This window comes from Phyllopteryx taeniolatus, chromosome 16, assembly GCF_024500385.1.
Source record: "Phyllopteryx taeniolatus isolate TA_2022b chromosome 16, UOR_Ptae_1.2, whole genome shotgun sequence".
NCBI lineage: Eukaryota > Metazoa > Chordata > Actinopteri > Syngnathiformes > Syngnathidae > Phyllopteryx > Phyllopteryx taeniolatus.
The window spans coordinates 16,999,443-17,024,081 of NC_084517.1; the positions used below are offsets into that span (position 1 = coordinate 16,999,443).

Here is a 24,639-nt window from a genome sequence, read left to right on the forward strand (position 1 = left end):
TCTTGAGTGTTCAGCATTCACAAGCAATTTCTACAGAAAAAGCATTCTCATTATTTATTTATAATACGCAACTGCTGAAAATTAAAGCTGCACTTAATGCCCTGGGTTATGCTGCCATCTCGTGGTCAGAAGGGATGCTACAGGCTCAGTGTATGCATCCTAGCCTTGATGAAGAAGGCATTCTATGCATTTTATCAAAAAGTGAAATCACTGTAATCCCAAAATGAGGCAAAACAACTGACGACAAATCCCAATGCAGTTATTAGCGATAGATCATTTTTCAGGCGTTGGTGAAACCGCGAGTTATGTTCCCTCGTGTCAGCAGCAATTGATGATGAAAGGGGTCAAAGTGCATCTGATAAGAGCTCAGACTTTGGTTTTTTTTCCCCTACCGGGAGAGGTCAAAGTGCAAGAGCGCGTGAGCCCGCCGTGCTTTTTGGCTTGTGGCGATACGATGTGATGGACCCCACCTTCAATTTTGTGTTTTATGGTTGTCGTACTTTACGTACTTACTCCTACTATGGAATTCCCCAAAATGAGTCCCAATCGGAAAGTATATTCCGCAGATGGATGCCGCCGCTCAATTACAAAACTTTTTGTAGCAAGTGAATGACTTTGTGACAATACCTGATCCATCCCCTTTTGTCCGAGTTGAGCCACTTCCTTCTCATGACAATCCATTCTCACGACTTTGTAATACAAAATGAATGCGGCACTTCTCAAAGCACTTATGGCTTTAAACTGTACTAATGGTTCTATTGTGTCTTCCCTCCATTTTCTACACCGCTTTTTCTCATTAGGGTTGTGGGTGAGCTGTCGAACCCAGAACCGCTAACCAACCACTACGCAACAATAACCCTAACCCCACTGATGAAAACTTGAACTCCTAGAGCAGGCGTTCTCGCAATGCCAGGTAAAGTGCATCCGGAGAGCCGCACTGCAACGCGGCATCGACAAAAGCTCAATTCAGCGGATGCTTAAGAGGGCGATACAGCTTTAGCCAACCCGACTTCAGGTGGTTGGGCATCATAATCTTTTGCTTGAATCCTTTGAACAACCTGAACACTTTGTAAAACAACAAATGCTCTCAATTCTTGTGGTACCAATCCACCACCGTGCCCGCAATGACTGCAACCTTCGCGGTGTTGTGACTGAGGGACAACGCTCGCCCTGCACGCAAGCGGAAGTGAACGGCGCGAGACGTAAATCCAAAACTGAGCGAGGAGAGTCCGGAGCAAGACATGTCCGCTAACTCACCGGCAATTAAACTTTGCTTCCTCCACCGCAAAGACTTCACATGTAAAACAACGTGCAAAAGAAAGCACTTTTGCACGGTGTGCAAATTCTGCAGTCTTTAACTCATTGGGAACAAAGTCAAACTTTAGCTGGCATCTTGAAAGAAAACAGGTAAGCTAACGTTACCTAAGTAACACCAGCGCATCTAATGTAATCTTTTTCAGATGAATATTTCTGCAAAGAGGTCATGGTCATGCTTTTTTTTTTTAACTAGATTTTTATTCTTTTGTGTCTCCATCTCATAGTAATGCATAGTAATGATGAATGCCAGGCCCTCGGCCCCTGCATCCTTCTCCTTTAATTTCCCTTTCTTTAAACATTCAAATCAAAATGTTGCAAAGCGTCAAGGTCATTATTTGGCCACAGCGGGGGAATTATGGAAAGGACACACGCTGCCAGCAGGAGCCGCAGTATGAAGGCCAGGAGATGTTTACGTGCTCTGGGGGTGAAAAGTCGTCTCCGCTATCGGGGAGCAGCTGCTCATTTCCATTATAACTGCAAGGGTATATTCTCGCAGCCCTTCAGATCCATCAAGAGTCAACACACTAAGCGGGCTCCTGGCGTAGGAACAAGTTAAGCCTTGCTATGTGAAAAGAAATCGTTGCAAAAAACAGTTTAGTGGATTCTCAACACGGTTGCGCCGAAGTTTCTATTCTTGTGACAACAGAAGCCCGACTGACAATTTACAAGCTGCTGAAGCTTCATTTCCTCTCGCCGGCTCTTCGAGCTGACGTCTGTAGCAAATAAATACGACACTCGCAGGGATTTCCGGGAAGATTTTTGTGTCCCGATTATTCGTCTTTGCAAACACAAAATGCAATTCCCTCGGAAAAAAACCCTGCGTGAATCCTGATGTTGCGAAACCAAAAGGACAAATGAGATTAGTAAGGTAAATGCTACATCGCAGCATAGTGTAACAATCCTGAGATAGCGTACAGTGAGTTTTGGGGTTCATGTTGGGGACCCCCAAAATACAAACATTAACAACCAGGATATAAGCATTTGCAATAACAGGTGAGTTTTTCAGCTTATTGAAAACAGGCACTCCAAGAGATTCCTAAAAATACAAAACAAAATTAAAATAAGTATACACTAAAATGCGCACCCCTGGACAAGCTTTCTAGAGGGAGGGCGGGGAGAAAAACCACCACCTCAACATAAGTCCATGGAGAAGATTAGGGACGTTCCTTGCATACTTTTGCATTCAGAGAAAGTGGACAGGTGTGGATGGAGATGAGGAGGCGGTGCAGGCCCAAAGCTGCCACTGTGGAATTTCAGACAACTGAGCTATTAAGACAAAAAGAGTGAGCGGGCGAGACAAAGAGAAGGAGATAATGCAAGTCCATACATGTAAACACAAGCGGCCCAATTCTCCACTGAAATCTTTTTTTCTTTCTTTCTAGTGACGGCAGCTTAATTGCAGAGTCGACAGGCTTTCAAGCGCCGACACCTCAGAGCGTAATCTTTACCTCTACGCTGTGGGTTTCAAATCATTCATAACCTTTATTTCCAAAAGAGAAGTCGCTCTTTATCTGCTGACCCCCCCACCCCATCCCATCCCAGCACTCTTTTATAGCTTTATTGTCAATTTCCTGTGAACGGATCAAAGACGCACATGCAGAGTTTTGCTGTCCTCCAACTGACTTCTAGCCAGCCAGTCAGTCTTTTTAATACTCCAAATAAATACCCAAGCCAAGTGGTTTGTTTATTTCTTATAATGATGGTTAAAAAAAAGCCCAAACCAAAAACGGATTGACAAGAATAACCCAAACCACATTTTTTTTTTTTTTTTTTTTTTTTTACACTTTCTATGTAGAATTTATTGTATTCTATGTTTTGATTCATCGTGAAATTGTCCCCTACTCTTCACCCGCCCATCCCAGAATCAAAAATGGTATCGTATCGTCATCTTCTTACATCTGTCACATATGCTAACTTCTGACAGATAAGCTCATGCAAAGTGCTAACATTTTACTGTGGGTAAAATAAAATGAACTAATTTAAAAATGTAATAGGTTTTGGGGGCTAGCTCTTATCATATACATTATTTCCAACAAATCAACAGATAAACTACAGGGGATATAAAATGTTCAAACACGCCTCCTGTGGGTGGCATCTCCACGCGATATAGTTGTTTTTTTGGACGAGCGAAGGATGACGGCCTGTGATGGTGTGAACGAGTGAGCAGAGTTGAGGGGAATGTTTGCCACAGTTCATCAGCGGGGCTTTCTGCTCTTTTTGTGTGCAGTCTGCAGGGGAGGTGTGGAATGCAAACTTGATGAGAATAGAAGCGAAGAAAGAGATGGAGGACTAAAGTAGTTGGGGTGCGAGTGGGGGGGGGGGGGGTTGCTAGGATGGGGAGCCACTCAGCGGACTTAAAAACAGTCAAGAAAGGTCGGAGGAGCTGGGAAAGTGTTCTTGGGGGGGGGGGGGGGGGGGGGGGGGCAAATTGTTGCTACAGCTGCACCAGACAAAATTAAAAAACAGCAGAGCAAAGCTCATCAAAAGGTTATTTAAGTTAACAGGAAGGAAACAAACCCATGGTCCATAATATTAGGTACACCTGTACAATTGAATGAGCCAATAGAAGATCTGCGATTGGTTGGCGACCAGCTCAGGGTGTAGCCCGCCTCTCGTCCGAGAGAGACTTTTTGTTTTGAACAGTTTTATTTGTTAATTTCCTTTTTTTTTTTTTTTTAAATGTTTTTTTTTTTGGTTTTGTTTTTTAAGACTATTGATTATCCGGTCAATTCTGTTACTGCTTTGGCGTCCAATCTGTCACAAATCGTAAGACAAGCAAAGGCTTCCTAAAGCGTTTTTTATGCTACTGACTCCCAGTCAGAGTTTACTGTCAAACTAAACAGAAAACAAAGAACTCCACATTTTGTATTTAACAACCACAAGTCTGCAAGTTTAATGCTAACACAATCGGAAACGCCATAGACGGGCTAACGGATAGTTTCTACCTGTATGTGGTGGTGTTATAATGCTTTAAGCAATGGCTATTTATCATCAACACATGTAAACTGACAATATAATACTCACAGGCATATATTATTTATCCTCTTTGATAAACGACTGATACAATTGCAGTTTACAGTTACATACAGGAGGTGTGTATTATTTATTTGCACAAGTGTATTAAACTGCCACCTAGTGGCCAAATTCCACACACCAGAAGGAGCTGCAATGGCTTAGTTATGCACAAACTTTATTTACATTCTAATATGTTGGTATTACAATGTTTCTATTAAGAAAAATAGAGTATCTTCCATCCATCCATCCATTTTCTGAGCCGCTTCTCCTCACTCGGCTCGCGGGCGTGCTGGAGCCTATCCCAGCTGTCATCGGGCAGGAGGCGGGGTACACCCTGAACTGGTTGCCAGCCAATCGCAGGGCAAAATAGAGTACCTATTGTCCTTATAAAACATTTTTTTTTTTTTTTTTCCTTTAATTATGATCTCAAGGCACCACCGTCTTAGCGTGTGCGGACGTATGCAACCAATTGTACAGTGTTGATTGTTGTATCATATTCTTAAAATTATTTATATCATAAAAATACAGCATTCTTTTTAACTGGAGTGTGTTCATTTTTTAATTCCACTGAATTTGGTAATATTTTTGATTATTGGAGTCTTGAGGTGTAACAGTTTGGGGGAGCTGAGCAAGTATTTCAGACTGCTCTGGTCTACTCTGAAATGTGGAAATAAGATTAACAAATTGCGGACACAGACGCATTGGAACTGAAATGCGATCTTAAGTCAAAGTGGAACTTTGTATTCCCAAAAGAAGGGCATTGTTGACTCGCTGCTGTGTTCAAAGACTCTTTTGTGCACTTTTGATTATTATTTGATTAAGTTACCTTGTCCTCGCAATATATGCAGAAAGACGTGATGGCAAATAAGCTGATTTTGGTCTGTTTGTTGAGTGGTTTAGGGAACAGAGATGCTCCTTCGATGTTAGTTCGCTTAGCGCTTCCTTCAAGTCTAATAATGATTACAGTTATCACCATACTGGCGTTTCCCTTTTGCGGCACTCATGCAACATTTGGACATTGTGAGGCCTTTTTTTGTGTGTGCACAATCTAATTAAAAGCAGCTATAGCGTTTAGCAAATGAGTGGCAAGACAAGCTCGTCAATGTGGTCCATTGACACAGTCAATATTGTTTTTAGTGACAATCCCAGGCTCATTTATTGCAGCTCAGTGGTGCAATAATAGAATAGCTGATTAATAATAAACAAATATACAATGTAATATAATGTAATATACAACACCTTTAGGAAGGGGTGCTTTAAATAAGCTAAGTCAGGATGACGGTATGAAAACAACTACAGCTTCCCCTTAAACAAGTGCGTATAAATCATTTTCCAATTAAATCTGTCGCGTCAATTGATTTATTTTTTTTCCCCCTTGAACCTTCCTTCACATGCATGTTTTCCCTGGCTGTTTGCCTGTTGTACTGTTCCGGCATGTTCCACCCCCCACACACTAACAGAACTCAAACGGTTTCCTCCTAATCACCGACGCTCCTCGGCTCCACTTGATGGTTAAAAAAAAAAAAAAAGTCAAGACTACGCCTCACAGATGGCCAAGATAACGTCAGATGGACGACGCCGCGTCACTCGCCGATCCAATGATTAACCACAGCCATCTGTGACACTCAATGCAACCTGTGTCATGTTATTAACATGGTGGATACAGTCAAATATGGGAAAATAAAAATATATGAAACCCATGGGTATCATTTCACATTGCGAATTACTGTTTCCCAACACGTGGGCTTGCAAAAACAGGCTCTATTGCTCTCTGCTGAGTAATTATGAATAAAAATGGGACCCATTCATTTTCCATGTTAACTATATTTCAAAAGCGATTACAGTACTGTCCAAACTAGAGCAAACCTATAATGACCATGTGCATGATTTGTTTTTTTAAATTATAGTCAGTGCTATGCCGTCAAATCAGAGACGGGACCGGCATCCCGTAACAGATAATGTTCACCCTCACCGGTTGAACTGTACTTGCACGGCATTATATCAACAGGAGTCTGATTTATGAAACGTGACGGGTTGCTGGCACGGGAGCAAATGAATAGCTCAGTTGCTATACATTTGTTGTGGACCTGACAAATAAATTAGACCCAAGTCGGACTAATGTACACAGCACAAGTATTTGTCACCTGCGGCTCAGACTGTCCACCGGACTCCTGGTAACTACCCGCTAAAAGCTGCTCGGAATGTGCGTGGCTCCCATTCGGGGCGGCCTTCGCTGCTTGTGAGGAGAGAGACGGCGGCGGGAGGTTGGCGGGCCTTCTGTTTACACACCAGGTCAACTTCAATATGTCCAGTGAGATGGCCGCTTTTGTCAAGACTATTTTCTTTGACGCTATACACACAAAAGTTAGGGCTTTGTGGGTTTCTGGTGAAATTTCAGGATGAACCTAAAAGCACTACAACCTTTACAGGTGAACTTAATTTGACCTGCACTAAACCTTTGAATGCACACGTCCTACTACTAAATGTCATTTGTTCAGTGTCGTCTTGGTCTCATGATGTCAAAATGCGAACAGCACGATGATCATCAATTCCAATTCTATTTCTATTGGTCCATTTATTGTTCAAACACCCGTTGTGAATGTTGCTGTTCAGCATAACATGAATTGAATCTATCGCCATTGTCCAGTATCTACTGAATTGGAATCAATCATCATCACATGCAAATTATGCAATGTATGCATCTACTGCATATACATCGTGCGTATTGTATCATATCGTACCCACTGCATCATATTTATCGTATCATTTGCACCATAACGCATCATATCTATCGTATTTATTTATATGACCTACACTTTTCAGTTGTGAGCTTCATAACGGGGACAAATTGGGTGTAGGTTTAGGTGTCGTATCATTTTGCAACTAAAATCTAATTTAAATGCAAGTTGAGGGTATAGTTCAATATGATCTGCTATGCTTTGATACATTTCCTTTTATTAACATGAGAATGTTTCCCAAAGTGGGCCGAACAACTGACTTAAAGCGAGAGGTTATTATTATTATATAGTAAATGGAACTTCTTCACCCAATGCTCTGTAGCCAGGTATTGCCTTGCCCCTGAACGCACCACATCTGCTGACCTCTAAACTGCGATTCAAGTTTACAGGTAATATCATGTAGAAAATATGTAATGTGCTGAATACTGAGGTCCCATTTTAGAGTGCAGACTTACAATGCAGCATATTGTACACTTTTCTTTTTTTTTTTGACAGCTGACTTGCATGCATCTACGGAATTACGGCTATTACTTCAAATTACATAGCAAATATCATTCTTCACAGCAGCCAAAAACCAGACTAGATTAGCAAAGGTGATCCGTACGTCACCTATGTGGATAATGGCCGTCTAAAGAAGTGAGACCTAACAAATTACCCGGTAATAAAGGTGATTAACGGCGGGGTATTCCTCTGAGCTTGTACACACTGCTTCTCCAAGACGCCCACCTATGGGAGGGGATGGGAGGAGGAGGAGGAGGAGGAGGGGAGCAGAGGGAGGGAGTGATGGCGTGGTGGAGGAATTGAATGAGAAGCCTCTGAGAGGATCTTGAGAGGAGCCACCACAACAAAACAATCTCTCCAACAGTCCAGCCAGTGCAAACACCCATTGGCTTTTTTATTTGATATATATTTTTTTAACATTTTCTATTCATGCATGGCTGCGTAGTGCCTCAAACTTGCGGAACTTTTTACAGCAACAAGTTTTGGTGGAAGAGGGGGGGTCCCCTCCAGATTTGCTAAAATGGATCACTTTTTAAGGAATGGGACAATACGACTACTGGCTTTTATTCTACTGCACTTCACCACCATTCAAGCTGGTAAAGTATAGCTTAAGTAAATGTATGTAAATGCACAAAGCTCTAAAAATATCAACAAATGAAAAAAAGTTCAGTTTTTGTGTGAATGATGCTCAAGAAACTCAAAGAGCGACATAAAAGTTAATTACACATTTATAAGCTGTTTCTTTCCTATGCGCGCAATTGCAAAAAAAGAATCACTATTTAACACTGCGTACACATTGCAAAGTTATTGAGAAGATGGCAGTCCAGAAGTTCCTCGTGCAGGTTTGGGTCAGGTGTGCGCTCGTGCAAACGTCTGACGTCACGCTGGCGTGTGCGTGTGAGCCGTGTCGCTTGACTGCGAAAGAGTTTCACGTTGGCTCGCGAAAGAGCTGAACAACTGACTTAAAGGGAGTAGATTAAAATTCCTGGCATGGATCTGTTGTGCGCTCGCACACTATAAAATTGCCTCACTTTGGACTATTTGGCATGTTTTATTGTAGCCTCCGTCTTGCTCAGTCAATCATGTCTTCAGGTTACAATCATACAAAGGCTACAAAAAAAACAGCATTTAGTGTCTATGTGGCTACTGTTTGAGTCATTTGGTAATGTCCGACTTTTTAGCTTGTATACGTTTATGCATCTGCAGTGCTCTTAAAGGGGTTTAATCATGGCCGGATCAACGCAAAGGCCTAAGCCAAGGGGTCCCATGAAGGAGTTCTTTATAGACAAACTTATTGCCTAAATACAGTGGTGCCTTGAGATACAAGTGACCCGCCTTTCACGTCTTTTGGGATACGAGCCGTCATTCGACCACATTTTTGCTTTGACTTACCAGCACGGACGAACTCAACTCAACACATTTTAGAAGCAGCGGCAATTTGGCAAATAGTAAACAGTTCATTTAAAAAAATAAAAATAAAAATAAAAATAAAAGGGTTCAAGTTATTTAATGCCAGTTCTTTATTGTCAAATTCGACATAAAATACACCTTGCGTATTTAAAACAGCCAAACTGCCTGAATAAAAACCCTGGTAGCTTAATACTAAGGCTAATTAGCATGTATGCTGAGGTGCTTTAACCGTTTAAGAAACGGACTGAACACAAGCAACAACATGTATGCAGACAATATAACATAACCACTCACAGTCATATCGTCTGCATAGAACGACTAATATTAGTGCCGTACTGATGAGCTCACAGTAGAGTTGACCTTTCATTATGAATTCCCCTTCAGTTATAGGCATGACATGCCCCGCTGGAATATGATTGGCTTCTGCAAAGAGGCAATTAAGGACTGCATGGAGTCAAATGCACATCACTTCCTTCAACCCACATTTTGTGCTTTTAGCAACCTTGATGCTAATGTTTCAGAAGTCCTTGATTTTAATTGGGGACAGCCTAATATATATATATATATATATATTTTTCCCCCCTACTTAAAAAAAACAAAAAAAACAAAAGAAAAAAAAACAAACAAAAAACGTTATTGCTGGCACAGTTTGATTACATCCACCGGCTGAAGCAATAACGTGATAGATGCAGGAAGAGAGCCAAGCGTTGTAAACGCATTCACAGCTGCTGTTGCTGGTGTTCTCTTATGAGGGCCTGTGAAGTGATGCTGACTTGGATGTAGCGCTCGGATTTAAGGTGACGCTGACTGATAACGCGCTCATTGGCGCTGCTTTGTGTGCAGGTGTTACACTTGGAGAGTGTACACGGCTGTGTTTAGTCTGAGCAAGCTTTTTATTTTTTATTTTCTAGCTTTTTGTTGCATCAACACCCCATTGAAAGTGTCAATCAAAACTAAGGATGCCATGAATGGAAATGCCGTTAATCCGTTCGCGCCTAGCCAAAAAACAAAATGTTTGCAGTGTTTTATAACTTAGAATAGCAGTATGTAATATTATACTTTATAAACACATAGAGCAATGACCTAATTAAATAGAATTTAAAAGAAACAGCTATTGTCACACTTCTTCAATGTATGTTGTGCCGCTCATTCTGGTGTGTGCGTCTTGGCCACCTGGGGGCAGTATAAGACAGCCATACGGATACACTGTACTGGAAACTTGGCTCCTCTCTCTGCTTCTCAGTACGGAAGTAATATTATTCTTTCTTTGCAGAGGATAAAGAATATATGCCTGTGAGTATTGTTATATCTTTCTGTATGTGTTACTCTACTGTATGTGTTCAGATATTCGTTGCTTAAGGATTAACAACACCGCAACAAAGTTGCTAATTGTTTGCATTAATTATTTAGTGGAGGTTATGTGGTTGTTTTAAATACACATTGTGTGATTCTCTTTGTTTAGTTTGACAGTAAACCTCAGTTGTGGGTTACAATAAACTGCTTGAAGCCTCTTTTTTTTTTTCAAGAATTGTTTACCAAACAGCGCTCGTATCTCAATGTTGCAAGGTCAAAGCAAAAAAAATAAAAATATCAGCTCATATCTCAGGGCACCACTGGATTATCATTGCCAAGACAGTTTGTTTGAGAAGTACTGCTGTGCCCGGAGTTAGCCGCGTTATTATGATTCCCACATAGTTTCTTGGTAGGACACATCCCACTGCAACATGATTGGCTCCTACGTCACGGGAAGGGCCAGCTAGGCAGATGTACCGAGATGAACATCACAAACATGTATCACATTTGTACAAAAATAATTTAAAAAAATAAGTTTGTTATGATTAGGGTTAGGGTTGGGCCTTAAGGCAGTTTAAAATGGGTTAAAATTAGGATTAGGGTGGGTTAAGGTTAGTGGGAAACATTAACGCCGCCACACCTTCTGGAAGCAGTAGGGCGTGTACAACAGCCAATCATAGTGCGGGAGCACGTGTCCAGGAGCCAGTAATATTGGAGCAGGGCGTGTCCTGCCCAGAAACTATGTGGGAATCCTAATAACGCAGCTCCTACCTTTGTGAATAGTGGTAGAGGGTTGTTGTGTTGCAGTACTATGTTGAGTGACAGTTTACACGATGCACTCCGATTTCAAGGGGCCATTTTGAATTCGCTGCAGTTTTACGAACATCTGCTGCCTCATTCTTTTAAGAACGCACATTCGCTCACAAAATGGTTAGGTTTACATCGTTTCCGCATCATCCCTGTCTGCAGTGGCATGACAAAGAGGAAAATGTGCACAAACTTCAATTGACTTTTGATCTGGGAAAAATCAGAGGCAAACGAAAGCAGAAGAGCAGGTAAAAGCAAGGAAAATGGGGATTTTATATCACTCTTCTGGGTTAACTAAATTAAACAGCTGTCTCCCACGCAGAATCTTTTAATGTCGAGTGAAGCTTGAACTCTTCACGGGCGGTAGCACATCTGGCTCTCAGGAGCGTCTTTTTCGCCCCCGCGGGCTGCATCTGTGATCACTGGATGCTCCGAGCAGCTATCCGTGGGACAAGCCGGCGAGATATACCGCAGAATCGAAATGAGAAGACATCGTCAATCGAGGTCTTTGCGTCGCCCGCTTTAGATCATAAACCTTTGTCGGCTTGCGATGCCCTCAAAAGTTTCACCAAGGTTGCTAGTGCTCGTTTGTGTAGAGCGAGCCCCCCCCCCCAACCCCCCAAAGCCTTTTCTAATGCGGTTCCCATTTCATCTTCTTGTCAAGCAGCCAGACTTCTTTGGATTTGATCTTGAGTGTTGATATCTCTCTCTGGAGGAACTGAAGCTTTTCAGACACTCTTTGAGCCACTTCATTAGGTAGACTAGTGAGAGCCAATACAATTCTTTACGAGAATAAGATCATGTTCAGTTTTAATTATGTACGTTTACTGTTATGGCTAGATCAGATAATGGCTGGTATGCATGCATGACAACATGACTTGAAGCGTAATGGCTGCCACGCATGTTAAGATGTACGAGAGTATTTAAGTGACAGCTTGGGGTTGAATGTTCATGTGTGCACATGCTTTTAGAGGGCTCACGTGGGCTTCGTCTGGGTATGCTGTTAAAAGGTGTCATGTATTACGCATTTTTGAGGAGCAGGTATATCCTCAAGTTACCCTCCCCTCAACCATCACTTCAGGGTATTTAGCGATTGGAAACTGTGGCTGAAGCAGAGATGATTAAAAAGGATGTTCTTTGACATTCCAGAGCCCGTTTAAGAGTAGAAGTATAAACATGTGCTCGGGCCTTGAGGGGCAGGTGTTTTCTCGAAGGGTCCGGCAGCTTTTTGGCCTGCCGGCCGATCATCCTGTCAGCAAACATTAGTCAACAAACTGTGGAAAGTGAAGAATGCGGTCTTGATGTTATCCGTAAGCATCGCTATCTGTCAGCTTTCGGTTTCATGTTGGCATCAGTACACTGAATGTATGTTAACTGATATTTCTGCTACATAAGTTAAATAATCATCTTGTGCCTGCATGGTTGACCTAAATCCATCATAAAAAGACATAACTGTGGAAGAAGTTGCACGCTTTCAACCAGTGTAATGAAATATCGACACCTGCTTTCATCACCGCTCTCATATTGAAATTCATGACGACACGAAGCGTATCCGCTGAGAGTATGTGAAAAATCTTTCCCAACCTCTCGTCTCGATGCGCTCCGACACTGTCAGTGATAACTAAAAGCAGACCTCAAAGCAGCCGCACAGCCCAGTCAGTGTGATTGCGATAACCTCTTGCTTGTCATTTTGCATTCTTCAAGCAAACCACCGTCTTGTGTCGTAGTGTTAAAATTAGCTTTTTGTTATTTTTTCAGACCCTCGAATGCGAGTGAAGCGTTTGAGGAGTAAACATCGGAGAGGAAATTGAACAAGGGCGGGGGGTGCAAATTGCTTTTTGATGATATTATACTGATATAATTGGCTTTGCCGAGCTACTGCGCTTATTTTGTCAGTGCACACAGTGGATATAAAAAGTCAACACATTCCTGACCAAATAGTACCTGTGTAGAAGACAATAAATAATAATAAGTTTTCCTCACAAAAATAATTCCAACATGTATAATGCAGTTAAAAAAATGGGAATTCACTGACAGGCATTTGACTAAATTGATCAATAAATAAATAAATAAATAATTAAAAAAAATCACACCTTCAGTCTTCGTACATGGTTTTGGAAAGCGGGAGGAAGCTGGAAAACCCGGGGAAAAACGATGTAAGGACTGGGGGAAAAAAACGAATAAACAAAAACAAAAATCTTTAGACCACAAACTAAGTGCTCTATTTTTGTGACTGTCGTAAAGCCAACACTGCCCGTGGTGTAACTCTGCGAGGAGGCGGCCTGGAGCCGGTGTTGGAACCTCCAGCACATTTAAAAGTGGGACACCTGCGCTGATGTGGGCGTGTTCGCAGCTGACTTCAACCCTGTCCAATCAAAGCGGCTCCTCTCATTCCCTTTAAAGCAAAGTAGCTGGTTTGGCGCACTTGTTGGTCTTTGATATGGTGAAAGAAGAAACTGATTTGCTCGAGTCCGGGAGGTCAAAGTGCACAAAGTACATTTAAAATGAAATCCACGGGCGGAGGATGCAAAGTTTGACCAATATGCATTTCTAACAGCATAACTACTAATTAATACAATGTGCAGTGGAAAATCTAAACTTTTTAGGGTGACAATTTTTAAAGTGTTACCGTTTTGACTCTGTTGCATTCAGTCTTTGGGTAGTAGTCATCAAAAATCAGTCTAGTCTTCCTCCAAATGTGTCACAATGGTGAGAGCATCTCTAATGCACAGTCCCCATAGATTTTCAGTTTGATCTCGGTCTGTGTTATTTTTTTGTAAGACTCTCTGCATACATCAAGATGTCTGTGAGAAAAACATGGTTTATAATATCAAATTCATGATTTATCTTTTTGATGTACACATGCTGCACCGTCTGTCATGCAACTCCCACTTTGACACAGATATGCATCTCCAAGCAGCAAATCTAATTTCAATCATCCGTTTTCCCCCCCGCCTCCGCGGTGATACAGGGTGCGGTCCAAAAAACTATGGGAAACTCCCGCTGCCCAGATTCCTCTTGGCTCGCTTTCTTGTTCAATTCCTGCTGTCGCTCCCATGTGCAATAGTTCACAGTTTACAGAGTAGCATTGTACGAGGCCTGGTGGTATTTTTCTTCTTGCACGGGGATGTGTAGGTGGTGTGAGTCATGGCGGGATGTTTCCGAGATGATTTTGTGACACAAACACAGAGAACACATTATGTTCATGCATGACTCAAACATTGCGGAGGAGCTTGGCTATGTCATCTGTCGAGCCCGAAGTGGAATTGACCTTTTGGGTGGCATTTTTGCTCCGTGCTCTGCAACAATTTAAAGCAAGCCAAAGACATGATTTATAAAGTATGCGTGCAAATTGTTACGTATAGTACTGTAAAGTTGAATTCATGGATGCTTGAGCTTCTTCCCATGTTCTCTGACCTTGTTACGCGATTTCAAAACATTCTTCAGCCCGGAGGGATGTTCCAATATTTCCAAGCATGCTTCACAGTCTTACCACAGAGCAGCAAAGTCAACAATGAGCTTTTCAGGTAGAGAGGCTCCAACAAACCATCAACATAATTGTATCCTCTTCATTCCAACTCAGGCTTTTTTTCCCCATGTCATGTTTGCCAAGCCTATTCCAGTTTATTCTGCACACTTGGGTGTGAAATGTCTTTTTATCCTCTGCATGAATTGTAAGAGATGTAACACTGCGATAGCAACTTCTTTTTCCATGCTTGGAATTTCTGCTTTCCCTAAACGATTTGTCCTTTTTTTTTTTGCACCGTAGAACATCTAATACTATTGTTTTTTTTTTTTAAATCTAAAACATGCCAGAAGGTCAACAGTGTCTTGTTGCATGAACATGTTTTGCTTTGGGCAACACACATTTTCAACAAAGAATCTGAGGACTGTAATTCATGAAGTTCATGGTGAGAAGTGACAGGTTGTCATGTTCGCAATGAGCCATCTGTAATGAAATGCTGATTGAGTTGCTTCCGAGTCCATTTGGTGAGGATCAGAGCTGCACTGGATTAGAATCCCTCACACGTGTACATGCACACTTCCTCCACTGATGTGGAAAAGAGATAAGTTTTCACTCAGCAGTACAGTCTGGAACGGATGCATTTTTCCCCGTTGCTGCTGTCAAAAGTAAAAAAGAAACAAAAAAAAACAAACAAAAAATGGATGATGAATTTTGCATGAGGCAAAGAATTCCAACGATTTGTGTCATATTTTACGGTACGGAACGTAAACAATGTATCTAAACAAAGGAACAATCTGTTGATTGAGAATGAGATCTGAATAACAAAATGCATAATATTAGTGTGATTCTACTTGTAATACAAGTGATAGGCTTCTTCTTTTTTATTTATTTATTTATTTTTTTACAAACAACGCCGCTGTGAACGGATATGTACTGCTTGGTATAAAAATGTGGCACTTAAACATCTCTGCTCCACAGACCAGAACGTTTAATGAGATACTGACCTTCCACTCAATTACACACTTTTTACGATTATTTCCCAACGGAAATTGATTTGCAGTCAGGAATCAAACGAGAGCAACAAAAACCTCACTGGGGGAATCGGACTAACAAGCCAGCTGAATATAAACCGTTAAGAATTTGATCCCAGACATGATGTGATGCAAGGAGTCAAGCGGGGACAGTAAAACGCTCCGGCAAGAAGTTCCCTTACATTTTAACGATGCTTAGCCTCAAGCAAGACAGATCCGTATCTCTGCGGCAACCCGATTGCGCTACTCAAGGATGTAGTAATCGCCTTAATTTAACCTGCATGGCCAAAAAGTCGAGAATGTTTGCCGTTCTTGGTTATTACGGAAGAAAATCTTAATTGACTAAGTCTGGATGAACATACAGTATGCTGCAAACACTTGTGGAACTTTGTTTTTTATTGTTTGCGTCCACATCCCTGAGGGGATATTTTTATATTTCTCCCTCCATTTTCCCATTGGCTGGCCGCGATCCACAGTTGATCCTATTTACTGCTTTGTTGCAACGCTCTGGGATTGAGAGCACTCGGAGCCACTTGGCATAAACATTGTTTGCTGTGCAAATGCCATAAAATTTAATGTGCTGCTTCTCGGCAATGGCGAACCCGCGCCATATGGAGAAGGAAAGAAAGGTTCAGGAAGCAATTTCGCTGGAGGAGGCTCGTTTCAGATGATTAAAATGCTAAGTGCTAACGGGTTAGCTTGAACCGTCTCCCTAGCTACGACTAGTACGCAACACTAGCTGCATGCAAAGTTCTGAATTCACATTTGCATGCCAAAGCAACAGGTGGTGCCCAACTGTAAGGCCCGAATGGAAATCGGGGTTCAGAAGAGTTCCACTGTGACTCAAATGGCAACAGTGGAGTGAAAGAAATAATTGCAGAATGCCATTTTTGTATTTGCCTGTCTGTTTTATAGTTATGGAGCTGGTCCTGGTTCACTGAGAACGACGCAGGACTGTACCGCTTACTTTCTCAAAAAGGGGTTGACAAGGGTTCCATCAGTACTCAACCAGGGAAACGTGAAATTAAATTCCTCTATAGGCTATGCATTAGACCTGGATTTAATGGAAACTATTTTAGCATAATCATGTTGAGATAAACAAATAATTCATAACCAAGGCCATTTTTTGTTTTGTTTTGTTTTTTAGGAGGGGGGGGGGGGGCAAAAAGTCTGTTTTGTGTGCCCTCACATAGGTTTGTGTGTGTGTGGACAGAACGCGATGCATCTAGCCGAAACCAGTGATTCCCAACTAGCGTACTGCGGCACATTAGTGCGCCATGACAGATCATCAGATGTGTCATGGGAAATTATCCATTTTCACTAAATTGTTATTTATTTAAAAGAGAAGTTTGCCATTAAAAAAAAATCACTTCATAAGGACTTGACAGTAGTATTAGATAAGATATTTTGGGGAAAAAATCTGACATCTCTGGCCCCGTCTTGTGCCTCTATTTTGATTAGACATTACGAATAATGCGCAATGTACAATGAACAAGTCAGTGCAAGGGCTCGTGGGTGCATCCGTGATAAGCGTGCCCTCGTAAGTCTACAAATGTAGTTTTGTTCATGTATCTATATGTCAGCTGCGTATAGTGACAGGCAGAGCAATTAAATGCTCATACACAATGTAAAAGGTATAATTAACCTGTGCCGTGAGATTTTTCTAAAATATGTGCCTTGGCTCAAAAAAGCTTGGGAAACGCTATTCTAAATCAAATGTCTGTGGTATCGAGACAAAAAGGCTGAAATGCTCATGCAGCTGTCAGGTGTGCCGCAATAGGATTACAGGCGGGATGGTGTACCACCCCTATCCCATAATGACACTGGTAGAAGCCCGGCCACCTGCCGCCAAATCTCCCAGGAAGATTGCCTCTTCCGACTCTTAGGAAGCAGGAAGCTTGCCCACTTTTAAGACTGGCTTGCAGCCGCGCTAAATCCCGCTCTTTCAGCTCGGCAACAACCGCCACTTAACCGTCGGCGACGACGACGGGATGACGGGTGGGCTGCCTTCATCTGCCGCGAGCTCCGTTTGTGAGCGCGAGGTGGTGGGGCTCATTTCCGCCCACGCTGCCAGGTGTAACGAGACTCAACACCTCTTTCATTTCCATTCTCAGCTCATCCCATCGATGTTCTCCGGGTGCTGGAGATGTCGGAGAACACGGAGGGGGTTTCCGTGCGCCCTGGTCTCTGCAGCAGCCGTAAACAGGTGGAAGGAACACAGCAGGCCTTCAAAGTAAACCAGAAAATCCAGCTCAGTGCTCCCACCAAACAACTTTTCCCTGGTAGTAGATTTTCTAGTATATTGACTTGATGGTTGAAATAAATATCTGCCTCCTGGTATGACTTAGGAGCATTTCCTTTCCTCTTCTCTCCAGAGTCCACATTCCCTGTAAATTTCTCCCTGATGGCCACCGTGCGAGCCAGAAAGGGATCGCAGTCATTCCTACTCTCCGTGTATGACGAGCACGGCGTGCAGCAGCTGGGGCTTGAAGTGGGCCCTTCGCCCGTCTTCTTGTATCAGGGCCGGGCAACTGGGCAGCCCACCCCCGAAACTCACCCCACATTCAAGGACGTCAACCTGGCAGATGGACAGTGGGTATTGGGGAGTGGGTCATCCATGAGGAATGAAAATATCTTCCATATTTACTGTGCTCAAACTACCAGCGGGCTTGTCTCTCTCTTTCTCTTCCACCACAAAGTGAAATTAGGCTTTACGATTTGGCCAGGCCTAAACAAAAAGTCACAGACTTAACCAAGCCTTGATTTTTAATGTGGGATGACAAACTTGGGTGCCAGAATAGCACTCAAGGAAGTGGAAGCCGCTCCCAAGGTTGAACTGTTAACAAAAGTGCGCAACGAAAATAACAGCAACAAGCAGTTTGTGAAAATTGCGGCTTATTTTTGTTTGTATGTTCATTGACAATGTTGTAAAACAATTTGGATTAGGCTAGGATGACTCCACCATTTGGATCCCGGCGTGGGCGGTGGAGGGCGGAAAGAAACGTTCCACTGCTGTCCAAACCAGAAAAGACAGAACACATTTCTCTTGGCAAACTTTGGGTTCCCTTGTTTGGCACACATCCCACCCTTCCAAAAAGTTTTGCTTAATCCTGCTCATTACATAGAACAACCTAGCATAAACAGGTTTGACCAGCGAGGTGTCAGTCCCTTACTGTGCCCTCACAGGCACATTCATAGCCTCGCGCTGACCTGTTAGCTTGGGCTTCAGGAGCTATGCTGAGGGGAAAAAAAAAAAAAAAAAAAAAAAAGACCATCCCTCATTTGCTAACTGGGGATAAGATTAGCAAACTGAAGCAGAGCGACGTGAAATCAGGCAGCTGAGAGGATTCCAAAGCGATGCGGACATTGCTGCTCGACATACTAGTTTAATAATTAATTTGACATTCCCAAAAAAAATAAAACTTCAAACTGATAATGTTATAGTAACACTCCATTATGACTAAGCAGATGTGGCTAACGTCAGCTTGTTTACAATGCTAATTCTAGCTTAGTATTGCTAGTGCAGCTGTTTTGTTGAAGCAACGACACGCTTACATAACTTCATGCTATCATGAACGGCCGCGTTTGAGTGGACGTCAGTGAGGGGAGCGGCTTTGGTCAGAGACTCGGGTGGCGATGTGCAATTACTCAAGTTTCACATTCAATTCACAATTCATTCACATTCCACATTCAAATCTTGCCAGCGGATTTCATAATCCAAACTTATCCTTTAAGTAACTATGATCAAAGCAAGTGGCTCAATAAGCATCTTAAAAATCACGTTTCAAATGCAAATGTTAACGTGCTGCTCTCTTTGCTCTTCCAGATGGCACAGGATAGCCTACAGTGTGCAGGGCAAGTCCGTCACCCTCTTTTTGGACTGTCACAAGGTAGAGACCCAAAAACTAACACGTGGAGCCGACGCCATCGTCAGCACGGAGGGCATCGTCGTATTCGGATCAGGACTACTGGATCAAGCTGTATTTGAGGTAAAGCCCTCCGCCGTTTGTTTTCTAAAGAGGGTTCAACAGTTCGGGTTTGACTGGAAATAAACGAGACTCCAGGAAAGGGAGGCAACTTTTTAAATATGCATGCGGGATCACGAAAACCCATTTACTGGGCTAATGTTTGATGAATTATGGTTGAAAAATACATGACCTCGACTTTATGCATGAGTCACTTCACAGAATGTCAGAATTTAAGAATTAAACGTGTCTGGCACATGCATTAATGGCAGACTAATGCAAGCATGACTTAAAAAGGGGCTGGGTTTGAACTTCAACATCACCTCACTGCACTTCACTATTATCTAGTATCTCCAGTATGAATCTGCACGCGCAAGAGCTCATCATTCCAGAGCATCTGATACAGAGTGGCATTTTTCGCATTGACTTCAAAGCCACTGAAGATCCGATTTGAAAGAAAATTCATAGTTCAAGAGGCCAGAGGGTGTCGTGGGTCTCATGTCAATCAACCGTGGGAGGAACAAAGCATTTGTGGTGGTAAAAGAGGCGTTTCAAAGGGAATAAACGAGGAGAAAGCGGCTGTGCCGAGGCCTCATCACATCGTCCTCCTTGCCTGCTGCGTTTATCTGAATTTATATGAAAGCACAGTAATAATAATTAAGGAAGTCAAGACGTAGTGCCCATTATTTTGGGACTGTGCATACTATGAACTCGGACATATTGTTAGGTACATGTATGTACGAAACAAAATCTGCCTTTGTGAAGATGACAAGAAATGCATGGTTGTAGAAAAGCGCATTGCAAAGAAAACATTTACTGGGCTAATGTTTAACGTATAATGGCTAAAATATGACATTTATGCATCCGCCACTCCATAAAATGTCAGAATTTAAGAATTAAAATGCACATGCATTAACACATATGTGCACCTATGCAAGAAATACAAATACAAGGGCTTTATGAAAATATTCTGCCTCAATGAAGATAACAAACAACAATTTTGCTACTTCCAATTCTTGGTGATACTGTATATGTAGCATAAACATCCAAAAATGCAGTTCCATCTTAAATTCAGCTTAACTTGTAACTTTTGAATTATAATGAATCTATGGGGGAAAATGCCATTTGGCCTTAATAAAACTGAGCATTGTTATTTTTAAGGCACTCAGTGGTACCTTGAGATACAAGTTTAATTTGTTCCGTGACCATGCTCGTACCTCAAGACAAGTCTCATCTTAAAACATCTTTTCCCATTGAAATGAAAGGAAATGCCGATATGTTCAGCCTTCCCCAAAACTACAACACAAATTGTTGTAATGTGCACTTTAATGAGGAAAAAAAAATCACTCCATTATATTGTACTTTATAAAATCATATAGCAATAACAAATAAATAGCATTAAAAATAACTGAACAGTTTCAATTAAATGCTGCTCCTTCTGGTGTGCCCACCTTGGCCATAGAGGGCAGTATAAGACAGATATACTGTTCTTTGAGGTGTTATGAATCCCACTTGAGTTCTAGGTAGTCCTTGCCTCTTTGCAGCAGCCACCAACATATCCTGCCGAGAGTACAAGTGAGATTCATAAATTCTAACTACTCTCTGAGCTCATCAGTGCGGCACTAATATTTGTTACTTATTACTGGAATTTTATATTCCATTTGTTTGCGCAGGTGTACCAAATAAAGTGTCTGGTGAACTTTGTCATTCCTGGTTTGTGTTACAACGAACGATTGGCCCCACTTACAGGTGTAATTCTCTTTGAGGCTCTGCTATTACGTACCATCTACAACATGGGCTCAGTAATTAAAGGAAGGGCAGGTAGAGTATTGATCCATCTATTTTCTAGAGCACTTGTCCTCATTCGGGTCACGGGTGAGTAGGAGCCAATCCAAACTGACCTTTAAGGTACACCCTGGACTGGTTGCCAGGCAGTCAAAGGGAACATATAGACAAAGACACATCCACACCTATGGACAATTTGCAGATTTCAATGAAGCTAACATGTTTTTGGAATATGGAAGGAAGTCGGAGTACCTGAAGAAAATCCACAAGCACAAGAGGAAAATAAACTCCATACAAATCCAGGAATCTATGGAGTTTTCCTTTGCTCTTCTCCACAACGTTTTATAGAAATCCGTGAAGTTTTTGTGTAATCCTGCAACGTTAAGCCCCTTTCACACTGAATTTAGCACAGCACAATGCTCTCTCGACCAACCCATTCATCGGTTATGTGCATCTGCGAAGACTGGTGGCGCATGAGTTGGGCATAATGAGTGGTGTTGTGGTAGTCCAAAACAGAATGATTCTCTGTGAGGTGAGCGAGGATTGCAGGGTCGTCTGAGTATTTGAGGTATTTGGCCCTGGGAGATTGGCTGATGCAGTCATTAGGGTAGTGTGTGTACAGGAGAGGACTCAACACACAGCCTTGTGGGGCTCCAGTGTTGGCGGTGAGTCCTGGTGATGCTTTTGCGCCTAACCGTTCAGCCTGTAGTCTGTCGTGGACGAAGTAATGGACGAGATAGATCAGTCGAGGAGGGATGTTGAGAAGGTGCAATTGTTGGATCATCATATGCCGTTGGATTGTATTAAAGAAGGAGTTGATGTATTAACGGAGGAGCTGAAGTCTACAAAAAGTATCCTGACAAAGGGAAGTTCAGATGCTCAAGTAGTCCATAACTAGAATAACACTCCGCAGAAAGCAGACCTCAAGAAAAGTTCCACCCCAGTCCTGTTATTACAGCTCTGTTTGGATGATCTGATTGCTCACTGCCACACTTGGCCCCAATGCTAGTAGACTGTAATGTCAAAAAGTACAACTCTATACTTGTATCTGGACATTTTTCCCTGAATCCTCGCCCAAATGTTATCAGTTTCATGCTCAGCACATGCGTTTCACAGTTTCATAGAAATTGGTGAATTTAACTTGTTTGTTTGAAAAACCAAGAGCAGCTCCACTCCAGCTCTGCCCCAGTTGGCCCTAAATCAGGTGGACTGTAACGCCAAGAAGTGAAAATAAATGATTTTATCCGCACTTTTATTCAGCTCACCACCAAAATGTTGCGAGTTCATGCATTGCAACATGATTCAATCATTGACAATGTTTTGTTGAAATTGCTTAGGTAGTTTTTGCGTTAAGAAAATAATCAAAACAATGCCTCTCGCACCAGATTAAGTGTAGAAATTTCTTTCACTTCAGTGCATCTCTGCAAGTGAAAACAGTGACTTCATGAATTCATCAGTATACATGTCTGTTTGTGTACATTAAAGCATTAGTGTCATTAGCGAGAGCAAGGCTGGTACCAGGGGACGGCTGATTAAGAGGGCTGACCTAGTGTCCCCTGTTCCCAGGCCCGAATTCTGGGGGAGGAGGCCAGCGTTCCGGCCCAGTTCTCCCAGCGTGGGAGCTGTGCGGCGTGAGACCAAGGGGGACTTGTGCTGAGCCACTAATGTCTCTATTACTTCCAGATTGCATTGAACCCCAAACTCATGTTGGCGAACGCAACGCTTTACAAACTTCAAAATGTCTACACATCTTTTTGAGCTTATTCACAGCCTGCCGTGGCCCTTGTTTATGTGACTCTTAACACACAGACTGTTTAGATAAAACCAAATGTTTATTTGTTGGGATAATCTGATCCCTTCTCCCTTGACTTGGACTGGACATACAACGTTTCTGTACAGTACGGGCAGTTATTCTTGGATGCTGAGCTGTTGATTTAGCACACAAAGGCAGACTTAATAGGTCAAGGTCTGTTTGAAAGTGCATGTAAGTAGCATTTCAATTTCACATTGAATGATCCAGTTTATTGCTAACAAGCTAATGCTAATTCAGGCTAAAAAAGCCAAAAGCTGACCCAGCGGTGGGCAAAGTTCGTCCCACTCTGCTCTTTATTCCAACCAGCCGAGCATTTACTTTATCAACAATCCTGTAAAATTTGTTGCATAATTTCACCTTTTCTCCCCTATAATTGATGAGTTTAAATGTTAATGTTCTCATTAACTATTTTTGTTACTTCATTTTTTTGTCAATAGAAATAACAGTGAAAGAAATGATTTCACATATTCCTAAAAAAAAAAAAAAGGTAAATAATGAGGCTTAAATTATCATACAAATAATTATAATTGTAAAATCGACCAACTATTCTCTGAGCTCATCAGTGCGGCACTAATATTTTCCACATTTCACATTTTGACACTTTTTCCATCAACAAATGAATTGGCACATTGGCCCAATTTATAAATCAGGTGCCCAAACGTTTGCCCATAACTTCAGCATACCCACAATGAAATGTTATTCGACCAAAATGCAGGACACGTGGTAAAAATAACATTTTAGCGGTTTTAGCATAGGTTAGCGCTTAGCCATCTGGCAAATGAACGTCAGTAGCTCTTACATAGTGTGTCGTTCATTTTACCTGCACCCACAGTAAGTGATGGCGAGCAGACGCGTTGCATTAATTTACTTGAGATGACTGAGGCGCATCAAAAGATTGCGTCATTATGTTGAATGTGTTATCCGCAAATAAGTGGCTTTTACCTCAGATAAACTCTAGTGATTTGCATCGCAATAGGCAGTAGTTGAAGTAGTTTTCATGTTGACTGTAGCTGCCACTTTTCAGAAAGCAGTCAATGAATCAGAGCGCATTCGCCTCCGATGTTTTTGCCTGCCGCATCTTAATTGGGGAACGATGAAGTGTGCATGAGTTTTTGGGGGGCAACACTTTAGTAGGAGAGAGAAACCCCGCCGGGAAAGAATAATAGGAAAACTTCTGTGTGAGAGGTTTGCTTTTGATCTCTGTTTGAGATTGGATTAGTGTGGATTTACTCCCTGTTGCCTCCCTCTCCCCCCAAGTCACTACGACTGCAGCCAGACGAAGTGGGCAACGAGTGCCCTTGCTCGGCGGGTTTCTGGCCATAAACTGCAACAAAAGACACTATTTCGATAACCTTCATGCTCACTGTACTAATGCACAAATTAGTGCTTCAACAGTCATTTCTCCAAATGCTTCAGAGATATATTTATGGATTTGCACACACACTGATGACAAGGCCTGTTGTGAGCATCATAAAGTGATACCCCTGGCTGCTAAAGC

The 24,639-nt window shown here is 42.1% G+C and overlaps 1 protein-coding gene across 4 annotated transcripts in view; it reads left to right on the forward strand.

The window, feature by feature from the left end:
• Positions 1-24,639, forward strand: part of col5a3a (collagen, type V, alpha 3a) — a 68,761-nt gene that overhangs the window by 14,928 nt on the left and 29,194 nt on the right. For 2 of the 4 annotated variants that reach the window (XM_061748611.1, XM_061748613.1), the window contains exons 1-4: positions 7,869-8,167; positions 17,693-17,860; positions 17,954-18,170; positions 19,405-19,567. In XM_061748611.1, the coding sequence (XP_061604595.1) occupies positions 8,092-8,167; positions 17,693-17,860; positions 17,954-18,170; positions 19,405-19,567 (624 nt within the window). In that variant the 5' untranslated portion in view covers positions 7,869-8,091. Of the gene's footprint in view, positions 1-7,865; positions 8,168-17,692; positions 17,861-17,953; positions 18,171-19,404; positions 19,568-24,639 lie in introns of those variants that run through there. The other 2 variants (XM_061748614.1, XM_061748612.1) reach the window with 2 other exon arrangements.